General features: G+C 42.1%; 1 protein-coding gene across 2 annotated transcripts in view; it reads left to right on the top strand.

Moving 5' to 3' along the window:
* The first annotated feature begins 10,567 nt into the window (after window positions 1-10,567).
* AUTS2 (activator of transcription and developmental regulator AUTS2) overlaps window positions 10,568-21,137 on the top strand; it is a 1,122,546-nt gene continuing 1,111,976 nt past the window's right edge. For both annotated transcript variants that reach the window (XM_060032208.1, XM_060032207.1), the window contains exon 1: window positions 10,568-11,631. In XM_060032208.1, the coding sequence (XP_059888191.1) occupies window positions 11,323-11,631 (309 nt within the window). In that variant the 5' untranslated portion in view covers window positions 10,568-11,322. The remainder of the gene's footprint in view (window positions 11,632-21,137) is intronic.

Genomic DNA, 21,137 nt, shown 5'->3' with positions numbered 1-21,137 from the left:
AGTGTGTAAGTACTGTTGTGCCCTCAGTGCATGACACCATAGGTGTGTGATATCATACTTGGTGCTGCAGGATGTGATCACTTGGTTGAGGTGGTAGCCACCAAATGTTTGCAATGTTAAAATTCTATTTCCCCATATAATTAGTAAGTGATCTCAGGAATGACACTGAGACTTTGTGGATATCCTGTTTCTCAAAGGTTTTGGCATCCATCATCAATGGTGACTGTAAGGTTATTATGTTTTGATTGTCCACTACAAAGGTGAATTGGGATAATCAACAGATTTCTGGCAGAATGGAAGAAAGAGAATGGACTTGACCAGAGATAAGCCTGGGCGTGTGTGTGTGTGTGTGTGTGTGTGTGTGTGTGTGTGTGTGATGAAGGTACTGAGGTAGAGAAACTCTGACATGCTGTTAGCTAAGGTTGGGATGCCTAATGTGGGGAATCCAAGAAAAGTTAACTTTTGTTGGGTGTTGAGCAGAACACACTTTACTGTTTCTGTCTTTGCAATTTCTCTACGGTATAAGACCTAGAGCTTTGACAATAATGGGTACATACAATATGATAATGCATAAAATCTCTGTGTGGCTTTTTTTATGGTGAGTTACAACTTCCCTTCTTCTTTCTTTTTCCTTTTTTCCCTTATTCCTGCCCTGTTATATTTTTGGTTGTAATATCACTATATTTCTGTTAGATAAGATTAAGGTATTATTAATGGGAAATGCAATTAGAAATTAATAATATAGGAGAAGCAAAAGTTTGCAGTAGATTTTGCATGTGGTGAAGTGCTTGATTCCATGTGATCAAGCAAGAGTAACAAAGAATCTGAGCACACCTCTGTTTTTATCTTGAAGGATCGTACCACAATATGTCCATATTTGTTTTTTTATGTTTCTTTGATTTATTGGAGTTAATTTTCAACAAAAGCAGAATTCTATACTAACGTGTAGTACTAGTTATTAATGATAGGGAGAACAAACTGAATCGAACAAATTTTGCTATAAAGAGAACTCATTCTGTACAAAAGAGCAAAAATAAATAATAATAATAGTCATGATGATGATCAAGAATGTTAATGAGCTTCTGGAAATAAGATCCTGGAAAGCAAAGGTATTCTAATAATAGTACAGTAACTGGAACCAAGAGCATGGAAGGTGAACTGTGCCCAAGATTTCATTTTAAGTGGCAATAATAATCTGGCATAGGAGATGAGGAAGTAAAACCATGAAACAATAGATTTCATGTATTCAAGCAACAGAAATTAAGAAGTCTGAGAAAAGACTTTTTTGCCTTGCAGAATTATACCAGCATATGTCCTCTTTCATTATCTTCAGATTTCTCTAATTTATCAGATGATTCGAACCCAAAGCAGGGAGAACAATGTTTTACTATGATGTCAGTGTTTTAGGGAAAAAGAGCCAGGAATTTGAAAAGTACTTGCTTTTTGCAAGTACAAAGATGTCATTGTTGTTGCTGCTGGGCTTCTAGAATAACTGCGTAATTGTTAATTATGAAAATAGATAATAGTAGTGGATATAATTTGTCTTCCAACAGGAGTGCTATGCCACTAAAGCACGCACAATGGAGATTACAAGAACAACCAACAAAGTGCAGGATATTAGGACGACTTACTTTTAAGCTGCAATACAGCCAAAATATACTGTTAAGAACTCAGAATCGTCTCATGAGTGAATAACGAAATAGCCATGTTTTATTAGCTTTCTTTAAAACTATGTACAAGTTGAACAACGTTTTAAAGCACTTGTTTTAAAAAACACTTCTGCAATTTTCTGGAGCCATGATTTCTTTTTTTCTTTGAGCCACAGTGGTTAATCTGATTTTGGTATTTCAGTAATTACGTAAATTAACATATGCTGAGAGTAATTTCATTTGTTGAAATGGATACCAGGTGAATATGCAATTAGTGGAAAGTTGTCTCTTTAAGACTTTGTGTGCAATTTTCCAAGATTAGCCACAGTATGGAAGAGTAGAGTGTTAAATTGTAATAATTTCTGGTCAGTGACCAAACTAGTATCTAGTTTATTTCCTGAAAATTGAAGTAAAATGACAATTTCCTCCCATCTTCTCCTACCAATCAAAGACACATTATAGAGTGAACAACCATCCCAGTTGCGCAGGTCCCAGTTTTAGCAGTGAATGTCTTCTATCTAGGGAAACCCTTTGGTTCCAAGCAAACCAGGACAGTCAGTCATGCTAGTACCCATATCTCACTCAAAAAGAAATATTATACTTACACAGTTTTATTTATTATTATAAATTTAACATATAGAAAAGCAATTTAAAAATAAATTTCCATCCATATTGCCACTAAAATAAATCAACTATATATGTAGTTTTGTTCCTTCTAAACTTTATATAGACAATATATAATTTAATAATTAAAAAAGCAATTGTAGTCACAAGGTATGTACAGTTCTATGTCATTGATTAACAAAAACATATCATCACAAAACCATATGTATAATTTTAATGAATCCATAAACTTGTAACATATTTCCATGTTATATTACTTAATTACCCTTTATTGCAGGACATTTATGTTGTTTTCCTGTTTTTTCCCTATTACAAATGATAATGCTAATAATATCTTTATATAATATTCCCCTTTTAAATTTAAGAAATAATACTTTGGGGGAAAACATACATATGGTAGAATCATATTGACAACTTATAAACAGTTCAAATTATAAATATTTTCTTCTGCTAGCTAGTTTCTCATCAGCTAACCTGCTATTGAAATAACTATTTCACGAAAATTCTTGGTAATATGAGCCCATTCTAGAAACTGGCTAATATTCTTTATTTGGATAGTTGAAACAATGTGTTTGTTTGTTCTGAACCTCAATAAATTTTCATCACAAATGAAAATGTCGTTTCCTCTTTTTAGGATCTTTCCAAAGAATTAATGGCACTTGAAGCAAAATGAGATCACTGGGTAATCATAATCGTAGAGAAACATCTACTGTGTTCCAAAATTGACAGAGGCATTGAGGAACACAGAAATACTACCAACTCATTTTTGAGGACAGATGCTTGGTAGGAGCCAAGTTTTATACTAAGTCTGACCAATCAACTCTCACTTGATGCTTCCTTCCTTTTAGGATTTCTGAAGTAGAAGTATGAAAATCTAAAAATTCAAGTCCTCTTCTGTACTATAATTAAAAGACAACAGCCTGAGCCTGCAAAGTCTCAACTCAAATACAGAAAGGATAAGTTATCAAATCAGTTAACATTTATTGGGCACCTTCCAATCCTTATCCTCTAGAGTTTATCAGGTGATAGGAAAAAGTCACGAGATGTGTATATAATAACAAAATAATAGAAGAGTGTGGTAAGTTTTGTAACAGTAGTGTGGAAAAAGGGGTCGTGTCTCTTTGTGCACCTGCGCATTTATAATAACAAAAACTGTAAACAACCTAAATGTCTGTAAACAAGATATAAATAAATATGTTATGGAATAATCATATACCGGAATATTAGGCGACAGTGAAAATGAATGCATAGGAACTATACGTATCAACACCAATAACTCTCACAAATAAGACATCAAATATAAAAAACAAGTTTTAAAAGAATAGATTTAGGTTAATATCATTTATGTAAATTTTGAAACATGCAAAAGAATACTATATGTTGTTTAGGGATACTTCCAATGAAGCAAAAATATAGAGAAATGCATGCGATGGTAAGCATGGAATTCAAGATAATGATCCTCTATGGGGAGGGTGGGGAAGGGTGGGGAGGCTAAGGAGTGGAGAGTGAGGAGGACTCAGTACCAAAGGAGATACATAGGAGGGTTCAAGTTTTTTGGAAATGTTTTATTTCTTAAGCTTCTGGGAGAGTACATGATTGTTCATTATATTATTTTGAAATATATAATAATACGTTGAAATATACATAAATTAAAGTGCCACATAGGGAGAGAAGAGGCTGTTGATTCTGAATGGAAGTAGCAATCTGCATAAACTTTTTGGATGAGTTGGTGTTGATGGATAAATTGGTCTCGATGAATGAGTAGACATTCAGTAAGTCCAGATGGCAGGAGAGGAGATTCTGGGGTGATGGACTAGCATGGGCAAAGGCATGGAAATGTTCTGGGTAAGAGCTAGCTTAGGATGCATAGAAATATATATGCTGGAATAAAGGAAGTTAATACTGTAACTGGGACCAGATGGTGAAAGACCTTGAACAGAACTGAAATGTAAAATAATTTACTAGGCTTTATAAATAGGAGCTTATAATTAGGTCTGGGTTATAATTTATTATATTCTTCATGTAATTCCAAAGGATTGATAACTTCTTCAACCAGGATGTTATCTGAATCTGATCCTTTTAGATCTATACTGCTCTTCAAATAAAAATAAAATCATGAACCATCACAAGTCATCTACCAAATCCAATAGAGAAATTGATCCTCAGAGTTCTAATCAGTAATAAATACAGAGATCTCCCATTGGTAGCATTAAAGAGTCACTTACGGGGGCTTCCCTAGTGGCGCAGTGGTTGAAAGTCCGCCTGCTGATGCAGGGGACACGGGTTCGTGCCCCAGTCCGGGAAGATCCCATATGCCGCGGAGCAGCTGGGCCTGTGAGCCATGGCCGCTGAGCCTGCGCGTCCAGAGCCTGTGCTCCGCAATGGGAGAGGCCACAACAGTGAGAGGCCCGCGTACGGCAAAAAAAAAAGAAAAAAAAAAAGTCATTTACAGTTTTTCTTATGATTATCCATCAATTTCCCCACCTGACCATGTCAATGACCCTTTAAGTATCAATAGAAAGGACTGCCCTGAGAAGGAACAGGAAGACTAATTGGTTTTGTGAAAATCTAGCTTGTTAAATTTGCCAGAACTACCTTTTCATGTGATCATCATTTGGTCACCAGCAGGTATCTTTCATTGGCTCCATATGGCAGTCTGAAGAATATGGGTTAATCAATGTGTCATTCATCAGGGGCACCTGCAGAGATGAAGAAAGATTGTATTATTGTACGATATTATAAAAGCAGCACAACATATAGCAAATTGAACTACATGTTTCCTCCCCCACTCTTTTTGTACATTAAAACTGCAGTTTGAAAAACAACTTCCAGTGCAGAAAAAAATTAAAACAGCAGGTGATAATCAGTGCAAAGTTACAACAATGTTACTGCTGATGGGCTACCTGTCAGTTAAAGCAAGCTATCACATCTCCCCAGGAATATTTACTATAAAAAATGACTTACAGATGTTAGAGAGGGACATTAATGTGTTAGTCTCCTTATTTGTTCATTTGGAAATGGCATAAAGATAGGTCCATTAGCCAGCTCATTTCTACCTTGGTCTCAGGGCAGACACACACACAAAGTACATAACTGAAAGTTATAAATGACCAAAACATAAACCTTAGTGCCTTGAGTTAAAAATCAATTTTCCTAATAAATTAAATTCAAACACTATATACCAGTATGTAATATGAAGAAGGATGTATTAACAATTGCTGTGTTGGCAGAGTGCAAAGTGCAAGACTTAGAGGGATGTAAAAATTTAGTAATTTAGAAAATCTGATACCCAAAATAGCTACCACTGCATGGAAGGCTCAGAGTTTAGTTCAGTTGTTGAGCTATAATAGTATTCTCTGCCTAGTCAAGGTTGAATGTTCAAGATGTAGTTTGAGTATGAATCATTGATTCGAATAAAAGATTGCACAACTGGAGAGGCTCTCCTGGGTTAAGTAGTTTATTCCTTAATACAGATGTAAGTTTTTTCCTTTGTGTATTCCAGAACCACTTGAGTGTCTTCCCTACTAAACAAGCAACCTTTTTTGGAATTATTTTTTTAGCTTTACTCTTTATCAACTACAAACTTTTAGCTAAGAAATCATTTAAGCTTCTGCTGATATGAATTATGAATTCATTCAAGCTGCCCATTTCAAGTTTAAGCTTTATCTTTTGTTCTGCCCAGTAAGAAACCTGATGATATGTATGCTTTATTTTGGTTTACTTACAGTATTCCATTGGATAGTCACACTGTATGGTAGTGTGTGAATAAACCAGAGCTTTCTTATCCATTTTACTGTTGATGAGCATTTTGGTAGTGACATCAATACATGAAAAAAAATGAAGTATTATATAGGTACTCATATGTACACAAACAATACCCCCACATAGCATTACATTTTTTTGTTGTTGAAGTGTAATATACATACAGAGAAATGTAATTTGATGAAGTTTTACACACTGAGCACACATGAGCAGCCAGTACCAATCTCAGGAAACAGAACATGACCAACTCTCCAGAAGCCCTATTTATGGCCCCTCCCAGTCATTAGCTCCCTTCAAGGGTAACTACTATCCTAACTTCTGATAGCACAAGAGTTTTGCCTGTTTTTGTACAATACATACTCTTGTGTGTCTCACTTCTTTTACTTAGCATCATATTTATGAGATTCATATATAATACTGCATTTAGAAGCAGATTGTTCGGGCTTCCCTGGTGGCGCAGTGGTTAAGAATCCACCTGCCAATGCAGGGGACACGGGTTCGAGCCCTGGTGGGAAGATCCCACATGCTGTGGAGCAACTAAGCCCATGTGCCACAACTACTGAGCCTGCGCTCTAGAGTCCACGAGCCACAACTGCGCTCTAGAGTCCGCAAGCCACGAGCCTGCGTGCCACAACTACTGAAGCGCTTGCACCTAGAGCCTGTGCTCCGCAACAAGAGAAGCCACTGCAATGAGAAGCCCGCGCACCGTAACGAAGAGTAGCCCCCACTCGCCGCAACCAGAGAAAGCCCGCGCACAGCAACGAAGACCTAACACAGCCAAAAATAAATAAATCTTCTTAAAAACCAGATTGTTCATTCTTAGTGATGTATAGTGTTCCGTTATATGAATATATCACCAATCATTTATCTACTTTACTGTCAATTAACATTCTGATTGTTTTCCAGTTTGGGGGTTATTATAAATAGTGTTGCTCTGAGCTGTTAATAGATATCTTTTGGTATATATTTGATATTAGTATATTCCTAGGAAAGGAATTTCTGGGCCAAAGTATTTTCATATGTTTACCTTTAAGATATATTGCAGTTTTCCATAGTGGTTGTACCATATATATAGCATTTGATTACTTGAGGAATCATTCTGAGGAAGGCATTTCAGCATTACAATTATGAGAACAACTTTTGGAGTCACTCAGGCCAAATTCAGCTTACCACAAAACAGCTATGGCAAGTATGTTTAAACTTCTTACAGTTCAGTTTACTTACCTGTAAAACAGATATAATAAAACATTTTTCAAAATTTATGAGAATTAAATGAGATATTTATTTTAATGCATCTTAGAACAATGCCTGGCACATAGTAAGTGCTTAGCTTATTATATGGTGTCTGTTAATCATTAGCTCTTACAACATAGACAGTATGGAGAATCAGAAACAAATATGGGCAATATGATCCACAAACAATTTTAATTCACTGATGGAAGAAAATTGAGACTCTGACCCAAAAGGCATTACCAATTCCAGTGAGCATTATGCTTGCACCCTGAAAAAAAATCATTTAAGCATTATCCCAAAATGCATTTGCAAATTACTCTTGCCAGAGGCAAGGTTCTTGGATGCAGTGCATTACCATCCATTTTTTTTCCTATCAGACATTACTCTTTAAAAACAGGACTGCCAAGGGCTACTCTGGAAAGTCACTAATATTATACTTTTTATTATATTTGACAATTTCACACCTTCCTCAACCCAACCCCCAAAGTTGTTGAACAGTGACTGTAAGTACATTAGTTGCTAGTTTTCCTTGAAACTTATCAGTATTTATGTTCCACATTCTTAAAAATACTAAAAATAAGCCCAGATCCTTGCTTTAAATTACAAAGACCTTGCCTTGTTTTTTTTTTCTTTTGTAGGAATGAGCTTGATAACCTCAGAGTAGATTTCAGCAGCTGTTGGGACAATGCCTAAGAAGTTACACTGTGTACAGAGGTACTGTTTTAGTTAATGGCTCCAGGGGCAGCAGGCTCAGTTATCTTAGGCAAGTAATTTTAGAAGGTGGCACGCTGTTCCTAATAAATTGCGTCGGATCCCATCTATCAGTTACTAGTTTCAAGAAATACAGCACTCAATCTGCTTGAAAATACGTGTTTTGAGAAGGCCAGTGGTAGACCTGAAAAGGGACCTTCTGAACATATTGAATATTGAACATATTGAACATCTTTGAACTTACAGATGAGAAAACTAACCATTTAACAGTCTTGCCTAAGGTGAAATGGTTTGTTCCCTGGACACTTAGAAAGCTTGAGTCTCATTCACGGTTCAGTGGTTGCTCCTCTTTGCTCTTGTTTCTCAGCGTCCACCATCCTCCTATCCGGTCCCGTTCCCTACCTCGACTTCAGAAAGATCCAGACCTGGGATCCGGAAATGGGGACACTGAACAACTGTGCCTTAAGGGAATGACCAACCATTAAATTGTCGTAAGTGCAAGATGAGTGAGGTTTGCCTGCTAGAACATTAAGATCTAAGAAGGAAGACCTCTGTTTTATGGACTACGGTATTCCCAGCACAGTGCTTGGTACATAACAGGCTCTAATAATTGTTAAATGAAGAAATGATTGAATGAATATTAGTTATGTCTGGTTGTCACGTCCTTTTTCTTTTCTATCTTCTTCCAGTTGTACTAACAAAACGTGCAGATTTAGATTCAAAGAGGAGAAATCATGTACAAAGCGCCCAGTACGGTGCCTGATTCATTGTGGGCAATTAAAAAACGTCCGTTCGTTTTCCTTTTCTTCCAAGTGTAGGGTACTGGGGGTAAGGGGTGATGTGCCATGGTGTTTATGTAGCTGGACATAAACTGACCTGGGTAACTAACAGGTTGGTGGAAAGGGTTGTCGGCGTTTTTCTGATCCGTATCAGAAATCCCAGTGCCCCGAAAACGTACAGCTATTTTACCCAGAGAGGCTGGTCGCGTTTGATGATCTATTCTGGGCTGCAGTCAACTCTTTTAATACAACTTTTTATAAGCATCAGCTACTTCGCGGCGGTAGGAGGGGCAGTGACAGGAAAAGCAGGGAACCCCCCTCTCCCCAGATAAAGGAAGCCCTCTGTGGCAGGGTCTGTGTTTTGCGGGTCTAACGGGTCCTCTGTCTGCGGCGGTCCCCGCCCCCTCCAGCCCCGCCTCCTCGCCCTAGGCCGCTGCAGCCGAGGTTCAAGTTCGGCACCCGGACGCGCGCTCGCTGCTCCGAAGCCTCCCGCGCCTGTCAAGGGCCCCCGCTCGAAGGCTAGGAGGGCTCAGAGGTCATTAGGGTGCGGGGGTCACTCGGCCACGCGTTGTGCTACCACGTGGCAGAAAAGTTTCCAACTCCGCCGTGGGGCCTCCCAGTGCCCCCCAGCGGAGCAGAGGCCCGCGCTTTGACACCCGCTCCGTTTTCTGTCGCCTGCAGTCGCGTCCCATCTCGGGGAACCCCCACCCCCTCCACCCCGGTATCCTTCTCTGAATCCCCTCCTTCCCTCGCTGCGAAGGTCGCCCCAGGAAAATACCCTGGGCGGTGGTCTCTGGAGAAGGCGGCCGGGGCGCCTCCAGCTGGCCTGGGGTAGGGGGTCCAAGGACAAGTGTCCCGAGGAGGGCGCGGAGGAGGGCGCTGAGCTGGGCGCGCGGAGTAGACAGGCGACAGCGGCCCGCACTTGACCCCGGTGCGACTGGCGGGAACATTCCGCGGCTCCCACACTCCCGCGCGCCAACTCTGGCGGGTCGCAGCTGACCGCACGCGGGCTGCACCCTCCACGCCCCCACCCGCCCTAGCTCCCCATTCCTGGCTCCCCTCCTCCCCCAGTGCGCAGGCCCGGCCGCCCCAGCGCGCATGCCCTGGGCTCGCGAGCGTGGCCAGCCCCCAGCCTTTTGGTTTCTACACACTCTACAACTGGGGAGGGGCGGGGTGGAGGGAGCCCGGCCGGCCACGTGATCCAGCCGGCCGGGGCCGCGGGGGCGGGAGCGCGCGCCGAGCGAGGCGCGGGGAGGGAGGTGCGCGTGCGCGCGGCGCGCGCGGGCGGGCGCGGGGCTGGGCTGAGGCGGGCGGCGGCGGCGGTGGGCCGGCCGCGGAGGGGGAGGAGCGGGAGCTGAGCGAGGCAGGCGGGCGGAGGATGGGGCCGTGCCCGGGCTCCCGCTGCAGCCGCCGGGGGACACGCCGTGCACCCTCCGGCTCGGGGCTCTCGCGGCGGTGGCGGTGGCAGCGTTAGCGGCGGCGGTGAGAGCGGCGTTCTCGGCGCTTCCTGGCCGTGCTTCTCCCTCAGGCTGGGCGAAGAGAAGAGGCGGCGGCGGCGGCACACCGGTGTCTCTCCCGCTGGAGATTTCTTTCTGCTTTCCTCGTCGACTGACTCGCCCCCTCCCTTTTTTGAGGAAGGGTGACCTCTTCTCTGGGACTGGAAAAAATATTTTTTTGAGGAGGGGGGGTGGGTGGCAGCCTCAGGGGCTGCTTCTTCTCTTCTTTCATCTCCTCCTCCTCCCCCCTCCAAGCCCGAAAAGCAAACCCCACAACTGCTCCAGCATCCTCCTTCCCTTCCTCCACCTCCCTTCTCCACCTCTTCCAGTTTCGCCCTCTCCCCTCCTAATTATTTCATTATTATGCTTCCCTCTCTGGGGGGTCTCGTCCCTCTCAGGTCGCTTGGAAGCCTTGGCCTCCCCTGGATGCATTTCTTAAAAATTTTGGAGCCAGGGAGTGAGTTTTCTCTGAGGCGTGTGTGAGAGGCGTCGGGGGTGTTTTCCTGCGCGAGGGGCGGGTGAAGTTCATTGCCCCCACTTTCCCGCGACCTTTTCGGGCCCGATTTGGAGTCGAGGGGGGGCAGGCGTTTTCGGGGGGCGGGGGGCGCGGCGGAGAATGGCCGCGGGGAGGGCTCCCCGGAGCCTCCTAGTCTCTTGATCAAAGCATTCCGCTATTCTGATTTATTGCCTGCTTGGTGAGTTTTTTTTTTTTTTTTTTTTTTTTTTCTCCCCTCTAAAGGAGACCTGTGTGTTCAGCCATTACTTTGCTCGGCGCTGCTCACAGGAATCTCCGACCCTCGGTGCTGTGGGCAGCCCCGCACTTGGGCTCCTCGCCTCTCGCCCTCGCTCCCGTCCCTCCTCCCTCTCTCCGCCCCTTCCCCCTTTTCTTTCTCCGCTCTTTCTTCCCCTCTCTCCCTTCTTTCGGCCGCCGTCTCCCCCGCGCCCTCCTCGGGGCGGAGGGAAGCCGAGAAGGGGGAGGGAGGGATTGGTGTCAATTTTTTTGTGCGGCCGCGGCCGGAGCCTGTGGCGGGCAGGCGGCGAGCGGGGAGACCCCGGCGAAGCAGAGCCATGGATGGCCCGACGCGGGGCCATGGACTCCGCAAAAAGCGGCGGTCGCGGTCTCAGCGAGACCGGGAGAGGCGCTCCCGGGGCGGACTGGGGGCCGGCGCGGCCGGCGGCGGCGGGGCCGGCCGGACCCGGGCGCCCTCGTTCGCCTCGTCGTCGGGCTCCGACAAGGAAGACAATGGGAAGCCCCCGTCCTCCGCCCCGTCCCGGCCCAGACCCCCGCGGAGGAAGCGGAGAGAGTCCACCTCAGCCGAAGAGGACATCATTGATGGATTTGCCATGACCAGCTTTGTCACTTTTGAAGCGCTGGAGGTAAGGGGGACCCCCCTCCCCCCGGTTTCCCTTTATAGGCACGACCCCCCCCTCCGCCGGCTGCGCCCGGCTCTGCCGCCTCCCCCGCCGCGCTCCGGTCGGTCTGGCTGTCTGTCTGTCTAGGCTGAGGTCTTATTGTTGCGGGGGGGGGAGCTGGGGGCGCGGGCAGACAGGCAGCAGGAGGGAATCGACAAGCCGTGCCTGGTCTCCAGGTTTCCTCGTTCTCTCTCGCCTTCCCCCTGCGCCCCCTCCCTGCACCCCCTCCACAGCAGATGGGCAGAAAGAAAGGGGTTCAGGCATCACAACAATGCGCCCCCCTCCACGGAGAGCTCTGCCCCTACTCCTTCCTCCTCTCCCTCCCCAATCATGGCTTCTTGGCTGGTGGAAGTCTCTGCTGGGTTTGGGGCGCCTGTGGACGGTTCTCTGTGTGCTTTCTACAGAGCCATATGTCCCTGTGTGTGTGTTTGTATAGACCATTCCTGGGTGTCCTCGGGACCAGAGACTGATGGGGTTTTGTGGTTCTTTGCCCCCCTTCCCCTGCCCCCTTTTTTTTTTTTCATTTCTTTTTTCTTTCTTTCCTTTTTTTTTTTTTTTCTTTTTTTTTGGTGAAGCTGGGGAAGGGGGCGTTTTCTCCTGGTTGGGAGAAAGGAGGGAGGAGGGGAGGGAAGAGAGGAAAGGATGGAATATCTTTCTGTATTCCGTACAGGGCTCTATTACAGAAAGGGTTAATTGTAATATTATCTGTACACATACATATGCACATGTGTGTGTACATGAGCAATTCGGTTAAAGGACAGAAAAATGTACAATAGAGAGGACTGGTGGGAGGAAAGAATAAAATCCTAGCGGGTATCTGAAGGGCTTGTCACCCAATTGTCCCTCTCCTTTTCCTTTTTTTTTTGAGTTTTCTTTTTTTTATCTTTCTGATTGGCTTTGTGTGTGTGTATATCTCTGTGTGTCTTTCTTTATTCTTTGGGCACCTGCAGCATTGATTTCCAAATGCACATTTTTCTGCCAGCTAAAGGGCTCCTTGGGGGTGGTGATGGGGGGCCGGTAGGAGGAGATTGTCCAGGGGTCAGAGGGAAACTCTCTTTACCTAGATGGATCTGATTTGGTGCTGGCATGGGTCACTGACCTGTATAAAAGTAACCCCCTTTTTTCTCCTCCACCCCCAACACGCCACACATACAGAGCGCTTTGAGACTCTGCAGAGTTGGTCCGGCTTTCTTAAGAACAAAACCAAGATAGGAGTTGGTTTCTAGCCTTTTCTGCACCTGATGTGATGGTTTGAGGTTCCTGAAAGAAACTTTTCCTTTTCCCTTTGGTTTTTGCTGTTATTATGGTATTGTTTGCAATGCTCAAACGTAAGCTTTGTTAATGACAGCTTAAGTCTCACATGCGGTAACTGTACAGGTTTAGAGGTTTAGACGGCTGGTTCTGTGTGTGTGTTTGGGTGTCAAGTTTAAATATTTTTAAAAAGGAAGCCTTCCTGTTAGGGTTGTTCTTTTCTGTTTAAACTGCTTTTTGGTTGGGCTGCTGGTGGTGATGGTGGTGGATGGTGGCTAGTGGCTGGGGAGGAAGGGAGGGTGGTGGTATTGGTGGCCATAGATTCTGATGTTAGTGATTGAATCAGTTGTCCTTGGGTTCTAGAACTGGTGGTTTATTGGCTAAAATGGATCTTACGGAGTTCTTTTGAGTGTTGAGGCTCACCACTTGTTAGGATAATTCTAACTGTGGCTTCAACTTTGCCAAGGTGGGAGGGTACTGTACAGTGTGACCTCTTTCTCTCTGTCTCTCTTTTGCTTTAAAATAGGAATTGAAATGTCAATACGTGTCCTAGTACATGAATTAGAAAACGCTGCCTAGGATTTGGTTGCTATCAATGGATGGTTTAGGACAGTATTCGTAAGAGCTGCTTATAAGTGGTTTTGCTTCCTGCATGGTTATCCTGCTCTGCTGTGTGGCCCTTCTCAGTAAGCAAGAGGGGCCTCCAGATTCCCATGAACATTTTTGAAGACCAAGTAAAGATAAATATAATTTATGCAGTTGTTTTTGATTGTTCTACTTTTAATAAATATTTGACTGGGCTTGTGATATATATGTCTATCCATCTGGCTTTTGTGGGAAAATGTGCCCCTTCTAGTTTCTTTTGGGTGTAAAAAAATTTTAATTTTTAAAGGCCAAGTTTGAAATGTACCATTAATACCGTTCCTTTCCTTGCTGTGATTATTTTTCTGCTACTTTTCTAGATTCAAAACCCAGGTTACTTCGGTTACCTGAATATTACACTACCTTCATATCTGAATATCATTTGAATATCTTTGTGTGGGTATAAAGGTCTAACTTTTTAAAAAGTTTCTTTAAAACTTTATAGAAAATTTAAACATATACAGAAGTACAGAGAACAGTATAGCAGTCCCCAGTGTACTGATACACCACCACCAGGTTCAACAGTTGCCAACTCATGTCTCATCTTTATGCCATCTACTCATTCTCTCCTCCTAGATGTGATGTGAGAAATTGGTATGTAGTTTTTAAGTGGTAATGACTCAAAAAAACACAGAAAACCCACCTAAACCGATAGTACCATTATCACACCTAGGTTAATTAACAACAGTTCCCTAATATCATCAAATATCCGGTCAGTGTTCACATTTAGGCATCCTAATTTTTGTAGGAAAGCTGTAAATACACTTCTGAGGTTAAAAACACACAGTGGGGAATAAAAATCATCATGTATGTCTGGTTCTCTGGGAAAAGGTAGAACTGTTTGCTGCTTATCACGTTTGTGTCCATGCTGGATGGTCAGACATATGTGTGTGGTGATCATTAAAATAAAACCTCTGGTGTCCCACTGTACTCAGTTTGGAAGATTTACTGAACTATCACTAAGAAATGTGAGAGCTTATTAGGAAACAGGCAACTAAACTATGAACTTGGACAGAAATGTATGTTACAGGAGTGCTTGTAAATGTTAAGAATTATTAGAGATTCTAAGAGTTATCCTAAATACATACTGTGTTTTTGTGTGTAGAAATGAAATCAGTTGTCACCACGTGTCATCAAGGTTGCTGCTAGTATGATACTGTGATTAGAAACTAGAAATACTGGCTTGCACAGCTTGGCTTTTAAGCTGATGTGGGTTCAGAGCAGTAGCTAGCTAACTGTCGAGTGTATACTTTGGGTGTTAATGGACACATCATTTGACGCCTATGGTTTTGTCTAGAGTAGCTCATTTTGACTTCCCTTTTAAGAAGAGGCTCCTAACTCATAATGAAATGTCCTGATACAATTGTTCCATACTAACTGTGGTTTTACTTACAGTACTGGAGGAAAAATAAGAAACTTGTCTAATGAGAATCTACATTTTTATGTTGATTTATTTTCCCTACTGTTGGTTCTTATTTAAAATGAAAGCTTTGGATGGGGTTTGAGAATTCCCACACTTTATATGCAGTGAAACTGGCAGAGGTAGTTTCGTATTCTGCAGGGACACTTGTCTTGAGTAATTGTGCCCTGAAGTTCAAGTATGTGATTGTGAAGAGCCTCATGATAGAAGATAAGAGGGTAAGTGAGGAGGCGAAAGTTGAACATGGTGTTCTTTTCATTATGCATTTGAGAAGCAGAATTACCATTTGGTATGGTATTGTTTATTTGAATATTCTTTGAATACAAGTGAATATCCCCAGATATCAAGCCTCATGAAAAAGTGGTTTCCAGCAAACAAAGTATAAATGGGAATGTTGGGGTTCTAGTAACTGTCAGCATGCCCAGATGTGCCAGATAATATTACCTTTCTGTCGTTATTTGCATTTCTTTCTGTGTAGTCTTGATTAGGAAGCCATGTGAGCAGTATGACTGAAAATTTGCAAATTCATTATTTTCCCCCTCACTCGGCTGCTGTGTACTGGGTTCTTAGGGCAGCCTCCTTTTGTACAACTGACCAAGGGAAGCGAAGATGAAATTGTGGGATTAGCAGGTAGGAGGCTAGTTGGAGCTTTGCAGGCTGGTGAAAATGAAGGAATACTCATTTCTGGTGGGTGGAGGATCAAACGAAGACTTTCATGTGGTCTTCATTTCCTATGTGTTTCAGGGCTTACCCGCACATTGGTAGCGTAAATAGGCTGTACAGAATTTGATGTGCTTGTAACGTGCCAGGTTTGTAGGCTATAATAATTTACTATGGTCAAATCTCACTTATTCCGTTGTTTAAAAAACATTAATCGTTTTCCTTGTATCAGTCAGCAAATATTCATGGAGTGTTTGACATGTGCAAGATACTAGAAAGAGTACAGACACCTAAAATATATATAGTGTCTTGAAGGAGTGTGCAGTTTAGTTGAAAAATGAAGTCCAGAACCTATAAAATGATTTTGAAACAGGCACTTGAATGCCTAATACCAACTAAGTGCAATAGGCTTTCAGAGAAGGGATAGTGAGATAGGCTGAAGTGTTTGAGAAGGCTTCCTGGAGAATATGGGGCCTGGAAGGTTGAAGTGATTTGGATAGACACGGAGGGAGTGTGGGGAGGTGGGCATTCTAAAAAGAGGGAATGGTGAAGAAGGCACAGAAACAAGATGGGTGATTAGGTTTTGCGGGCAAGGAAGTGCTGGTGGAAATGAGAACAAAATTGTGTAAGAAAGAGTGCTTGTTCGGGAGTCGGGAGACCAGTGGAGACCCACACTCCAGGCTTGGCTGTCCTAACTAGTTGAGTGACCTTGGGAAGGCACTCTTTAAAGCCTCATTTTCTTTTTCCACAAGTTGAGAGGTTTAGAGTAGTTTTAGAGCAAAGGTACCCAAGCTGGAATGGAACATAGTTCTGTGGACGTTCATAGGTTGTGTTCCAGACCAAAAAAATGTGATCTACTCTCAGATAGTTTTGGAACTTGATGGGCTAGACAAAATTAAATGGGTGATTTGTTCTGCCCAGGTTAGAAGTCTTTTGTAATGTGTATATGAGTTTTGAATATTAGAGAAGGAGAAGTGATGTGCCTTATTTCGTAATTTATAAGACCACAGGGCACTTTTTCATTCCTGACATTATAATTCATAATCTATAATCCAGTATGGGAAATGCTGGAAAAGATTTCAATGGTCCCTTCCAGATCTTGGCACTTGATAGTCTCTGAGTCTAGGGTGAGTGGGCTGATGATAGACAACTTGGAAAACCAGGCACAGAAGTTTGGAGTCAGAGTAGAGGCTGCTGCTTAAGTAGGAGTGGCAAGGGGAGTGTGAGATGTAAATAATGATGATTAGTCCACTTTTCCTTCTGCTCCCTTTTCCTGCCTTGGTGTCAGCCCTTCATTGATTGTTAACAACCCCACACATGAGGTGAATATTGGTGAGTGATCTCATTAATAGTTCTTTCATTGGGATAGCAGCCCAATTCTGATGCTACCAAGCTGCCTTCCAGCCAGAGTGAGTTTTATCCTATCTTGGTTCCTTCTGGTTTCCTGTACTGCTGATTTTTAGCAAGCTGGCAAAGAAGGCTGGATGAGAAAGGAGGTTGACACTGATGTTAAAATAAAGGTTTCAAATTATCTGCCTTTTGCTCGCTTATGTATGATGTGTTCATTCAAGAAAGGTCAGAACCCTTCATCTGCTGTTACACAGCAAGTGAAAACTATGGAGCTATGTTTTTGTTACATTTTTCGCTTTCTATCTTGGGAAGTTTGGGATGGGACTGTGGAGTAAATGGGTCAGTTCCAGCATTTCACTTCAGACAATTTGCATAGTTTTAGGATCTGAGAAGTTCCTAAGTGGTGAGAAAGTCTACAGGAAAAAAAAAGGACTGTGAATGTGCTTGGTTATGAATTCAAGTATATTACTTTGCTTACTGAATTTCAGTATTTCACCGAACAAGGCAGAGCATCACTCCAGGAGTATTTATGGGAGATGAGGTCGAAGATGGCGGTGTGGTGATTCCACATGCCTTGTGTTTGTAGTTGAGATGAACTACTTTAGATCTTTTTTGGAAGTAGGCAGGGTATACATGAATCAGTAAATTTAAAAACTGAATCACAAAGTTAGTGATTACCCTTTCATCCTTTTTGAGAGTGTTTTCCTCTAGCTTTCACCATTGAAAAAGTGTTAAAAAAGACAGGGCATTCAACATGATTCCAGGAGATTCAAGGAGCATTGAGGGTGTTAGAGATTCTAACTATACAACAGTTCTATATGCTGTCAAAAATAAATGGTGATTTGAGAGAATGTGAGAATGTGAGGATTAGAAATAAGGTCCCCAAGCCAAGAAAAATAAGAGTTGAGGGCAGCTGTTAAAGAATAATTTAGGTTCCACTTGCTAAATTTGGAAGCCTTTGGGTATAAGGTCCAAAGGCTTGGACATAAGGCATATGTCCAAAGGCTTTGGACATAAGGTCAATTGCACTTTTTGTTGGAGGGAGTGTGTGTGTGTGTGCACGCACGCAGAGGGTGGATGGTGGGTTAGTTTTTACATTTTATTTTACCCCTATGCTGTAATATACTAACATATTAAGTGTAGCCTAACTTTGTAAAAGTGCCTCATACTATTTCTTTTTTTTTCTCAAGAAACAACACTTTTTTCAGGGTTAGGATTAAACCCAATATTTTGTTGATATAGGAAAAAGACCTTGGTAATGGGATAGCAGCTGTTCATTTGAGAAAGTTCTGGAAAAAAATCAGATTAAAAAACTCTCAAATAATTGAAGTTTGGAAGAGCAGGAAGGCAATTAATTTGGCGAAACCCAAGACAGGAGAGGATCAAAACCAGTTTAGGGACATTTAGCTGGGTCAGAACAGTTTTTCTTATATAATGTGTACCTGTTCAATGAATAGATGAATGCAGAATTTTTTTTTTTTTTTTTGAAGTGGGGCATAGAATTTAAGGCTGGTGAGACCCTAAATTTGCATTTCTTCTTCCAGATCTGAACTGTGTTCTTACTTCATTTCTTCTAACAAGCCTGCAGGGTAGGGGGTATGCAGTCAGTACCTATCTTGTAAGGTCACAAAGAATAGATCCTTTTTATGCTGTTAGTGACTGAGGAGGGGAGGGGTAGATTTAACTTAGTCTGGCTTCCTTTGCTTGCTTAGGAAGAGACTAGGCAAGTACAGCCTTCTTTGTGTCATTCCTTTTCAGTCTCTGATTCCATCTTTTGCAAGGGAACTTGTAGCCTGAAATCATTTGTATTGCTGCCGTCTTTCTAGGTTTTTATTTCATATACTAGTGCATGTGTCAGTCTCATCCTAGGATCCAGTAGACTCCCCACCACCCACTGCCCGCCTACCTCCTTCTCTCCACCTTCATTATTTGAACATTGACAGTCTGTTTGAGGGACTCTGAAGGTAGCCCCATGAGGATAAATTGCTTGCCTCAGTTTTCTGGGCTGTATCAGCTCATCATTTCTGATTTCTCATTCATTTGTGAGCTCTGGTTAGAGTTTGCCTGAATAAATACCACAAATGACCAAGTACATACAAATATTTTGTCGTTTTGGCTTGCCACTCTACCATGTAGTGCCATATCTCTGGGCCCTGGAAAACCCAAGTGCGCGGACATATGGCATTTGGACATAAGTAAAATGGAGTCACAAGAGGAGGAGGGAAAGCCCACAGTTTGTAAGTAAAGGAAAATGGCTAATGCAGGTTGGGATTCATTTTTGACAGAAAGCCTTCAAATTGCAGGTACTGTGTGGTTGTTATTAACTGAAGCATTTTGAAATGACCTGGGTTAGATATAGAAACACAGCCTGTGAAGACAAAATGCGACTCTTGGTTATATGGGTGAAATGTGATACCTTTAGACTGAATCTGGGACAGGATTTAAGTCAATGCCAGGGTCAAGTTGTGATGATTCCTGAGGGATGTCAGGGATGTTGTTTTCCTTGTCTCCACACCTACCTTCCCGTGTAGTACAACCCACCAACTTCATTTTACATTTCTGCAAAGTTTCTCATGGCAGTGATATTTTAGAGCTTGAAAAGAGGAATTAAGAGAGTCTAGTATTGCACTGATTTCTCGATAGTTATAGTGAAGTAGACTTTTTTTTTTTTTTGGTTGTTTGCTAGGGTCTCTGTTCAGTTATGCTTACTGGCTAAAGGTTGCTGGCTAAAGGTGATTTAGTGAATAGTTTTCCATAGTTAGAAACTAAGTAAGAGGAAAAAAAAAACAACCCTAAGGAAATAAAGATGTAGATGGAACAGTAGTTGAACATTAGAACATCACTTGTTTTCCAGCCACATACTAGAAATTCCAGTGTTCCACCCATTCTCTCTGTACATGTTCAGTTGGCAAAAATAATGAAGGTCCTGGATTGTGCTGTTCTAAGAAATGATCTTATATAGTTCAAGTGAAATTATACTTTCACTGAGGCAAAAGGGGAAACAAGCATTTGGTTTTGTGCGTTGCTACATATTACAAAGTTTGCTCCTTTCTCATTTGTTAGGCTGATCAGTTTGATTATTTGTGAAAATTACAGGTTTGAGATTAATGTGCATAGCTACATCTTCAGGGGGTGTTATCCTAAAGTTAGGACCTCAGCTTTTTCAGAGCAGTCTTTTGATCCATTTCAGTTCAGCTATTGTTGGTTGATGTGCTTTCTAAGCCAGAGCAGCATTAGAGGCACAGTTGTTATCTTGAGAAATGCTGTAGTTCTACCTCTCATTTTGCAAATGAAAACACAGCCTAGAGGGGTTAATTGTCCTGCTTAAGATCACACTGGGAGTTAGAGGCTCTCAGTGTTATCCAGTGAAACTAGGAGACTGCTTTTCCTCAGTACTTGGATTTCTAAGGATTGAGAACATTGGAAGGTAAAAAAAAAAAAAAATAATAATAATAATAACTGCAAATGAGGATGATCAACCATGATTGTAAAGATTCCCATTTTTTCCAAGAAATGTTCTGATTATTACCCAGTATCTTTCCCCCAGTGTACAATTGGCCTTTCTCTGCAGGTCCATTAGTCTTTTTTAACACCCCCCCTCCCCTCCATAGTGAGAATGTAAAAGAAAAAATAAATATTAGGGTGATGATATGAGGGTTTCTTATCCTTGAATAACCGATGGAAAGATAAAATAATTATTTGAATGTAAGATGATCTTAATGTGGCCCACTTAAAATTTTAACGTAATTTTTTGGATAGAATATTTTTCTTCAGCCTGGCAATTCAGAGAGACTCAGAGCAACTTACTAAAGTTGGTAGCAGAACATTTGAAACAAGTGAACTTTGGAATCTGGTTGAGTTGAAGGCTCAACCAAACTTTTCTTCTGAAGAAGAAAGACTCAAAATATTAAATCCACATGATGTGTTGGCTAAGGCATCTCGCCTGTTTATTGCTGAACCAGAAAATTTATAACAACTGTTTGTCATGTGTATATATTTATAGCCATTCATACAATGAAAAGAAGTTTTCATGAGATTGTAATAACATATCAAGATGGATGTAATTAAAACAGAAGCAGATTGACACCCTGAATTAAATGCAAACCATAAACCAGGATACCTGAGCATTGGTACCTTACATATTTGC

Source organism: Delphinus delphis, chromosome 15 (assembly GCF_949987515.2).
Source record: "Delphinus delphis chromosome 15, mDelDel1.2, whole genome shotgun sequence".
In the NCBI taxonomy this organism is placed as follows: Eukaryota; Metazoa; Chordata; class Mammalia; order Artiodactyla; family Delphinidae; genus Delphinus; species Delphinus delphis.
The sequence above is the reverse complement of the archived record's forward strand: the minus strand, read 5'-3'. Positions and strand labels throughout refer to the sequence as shown.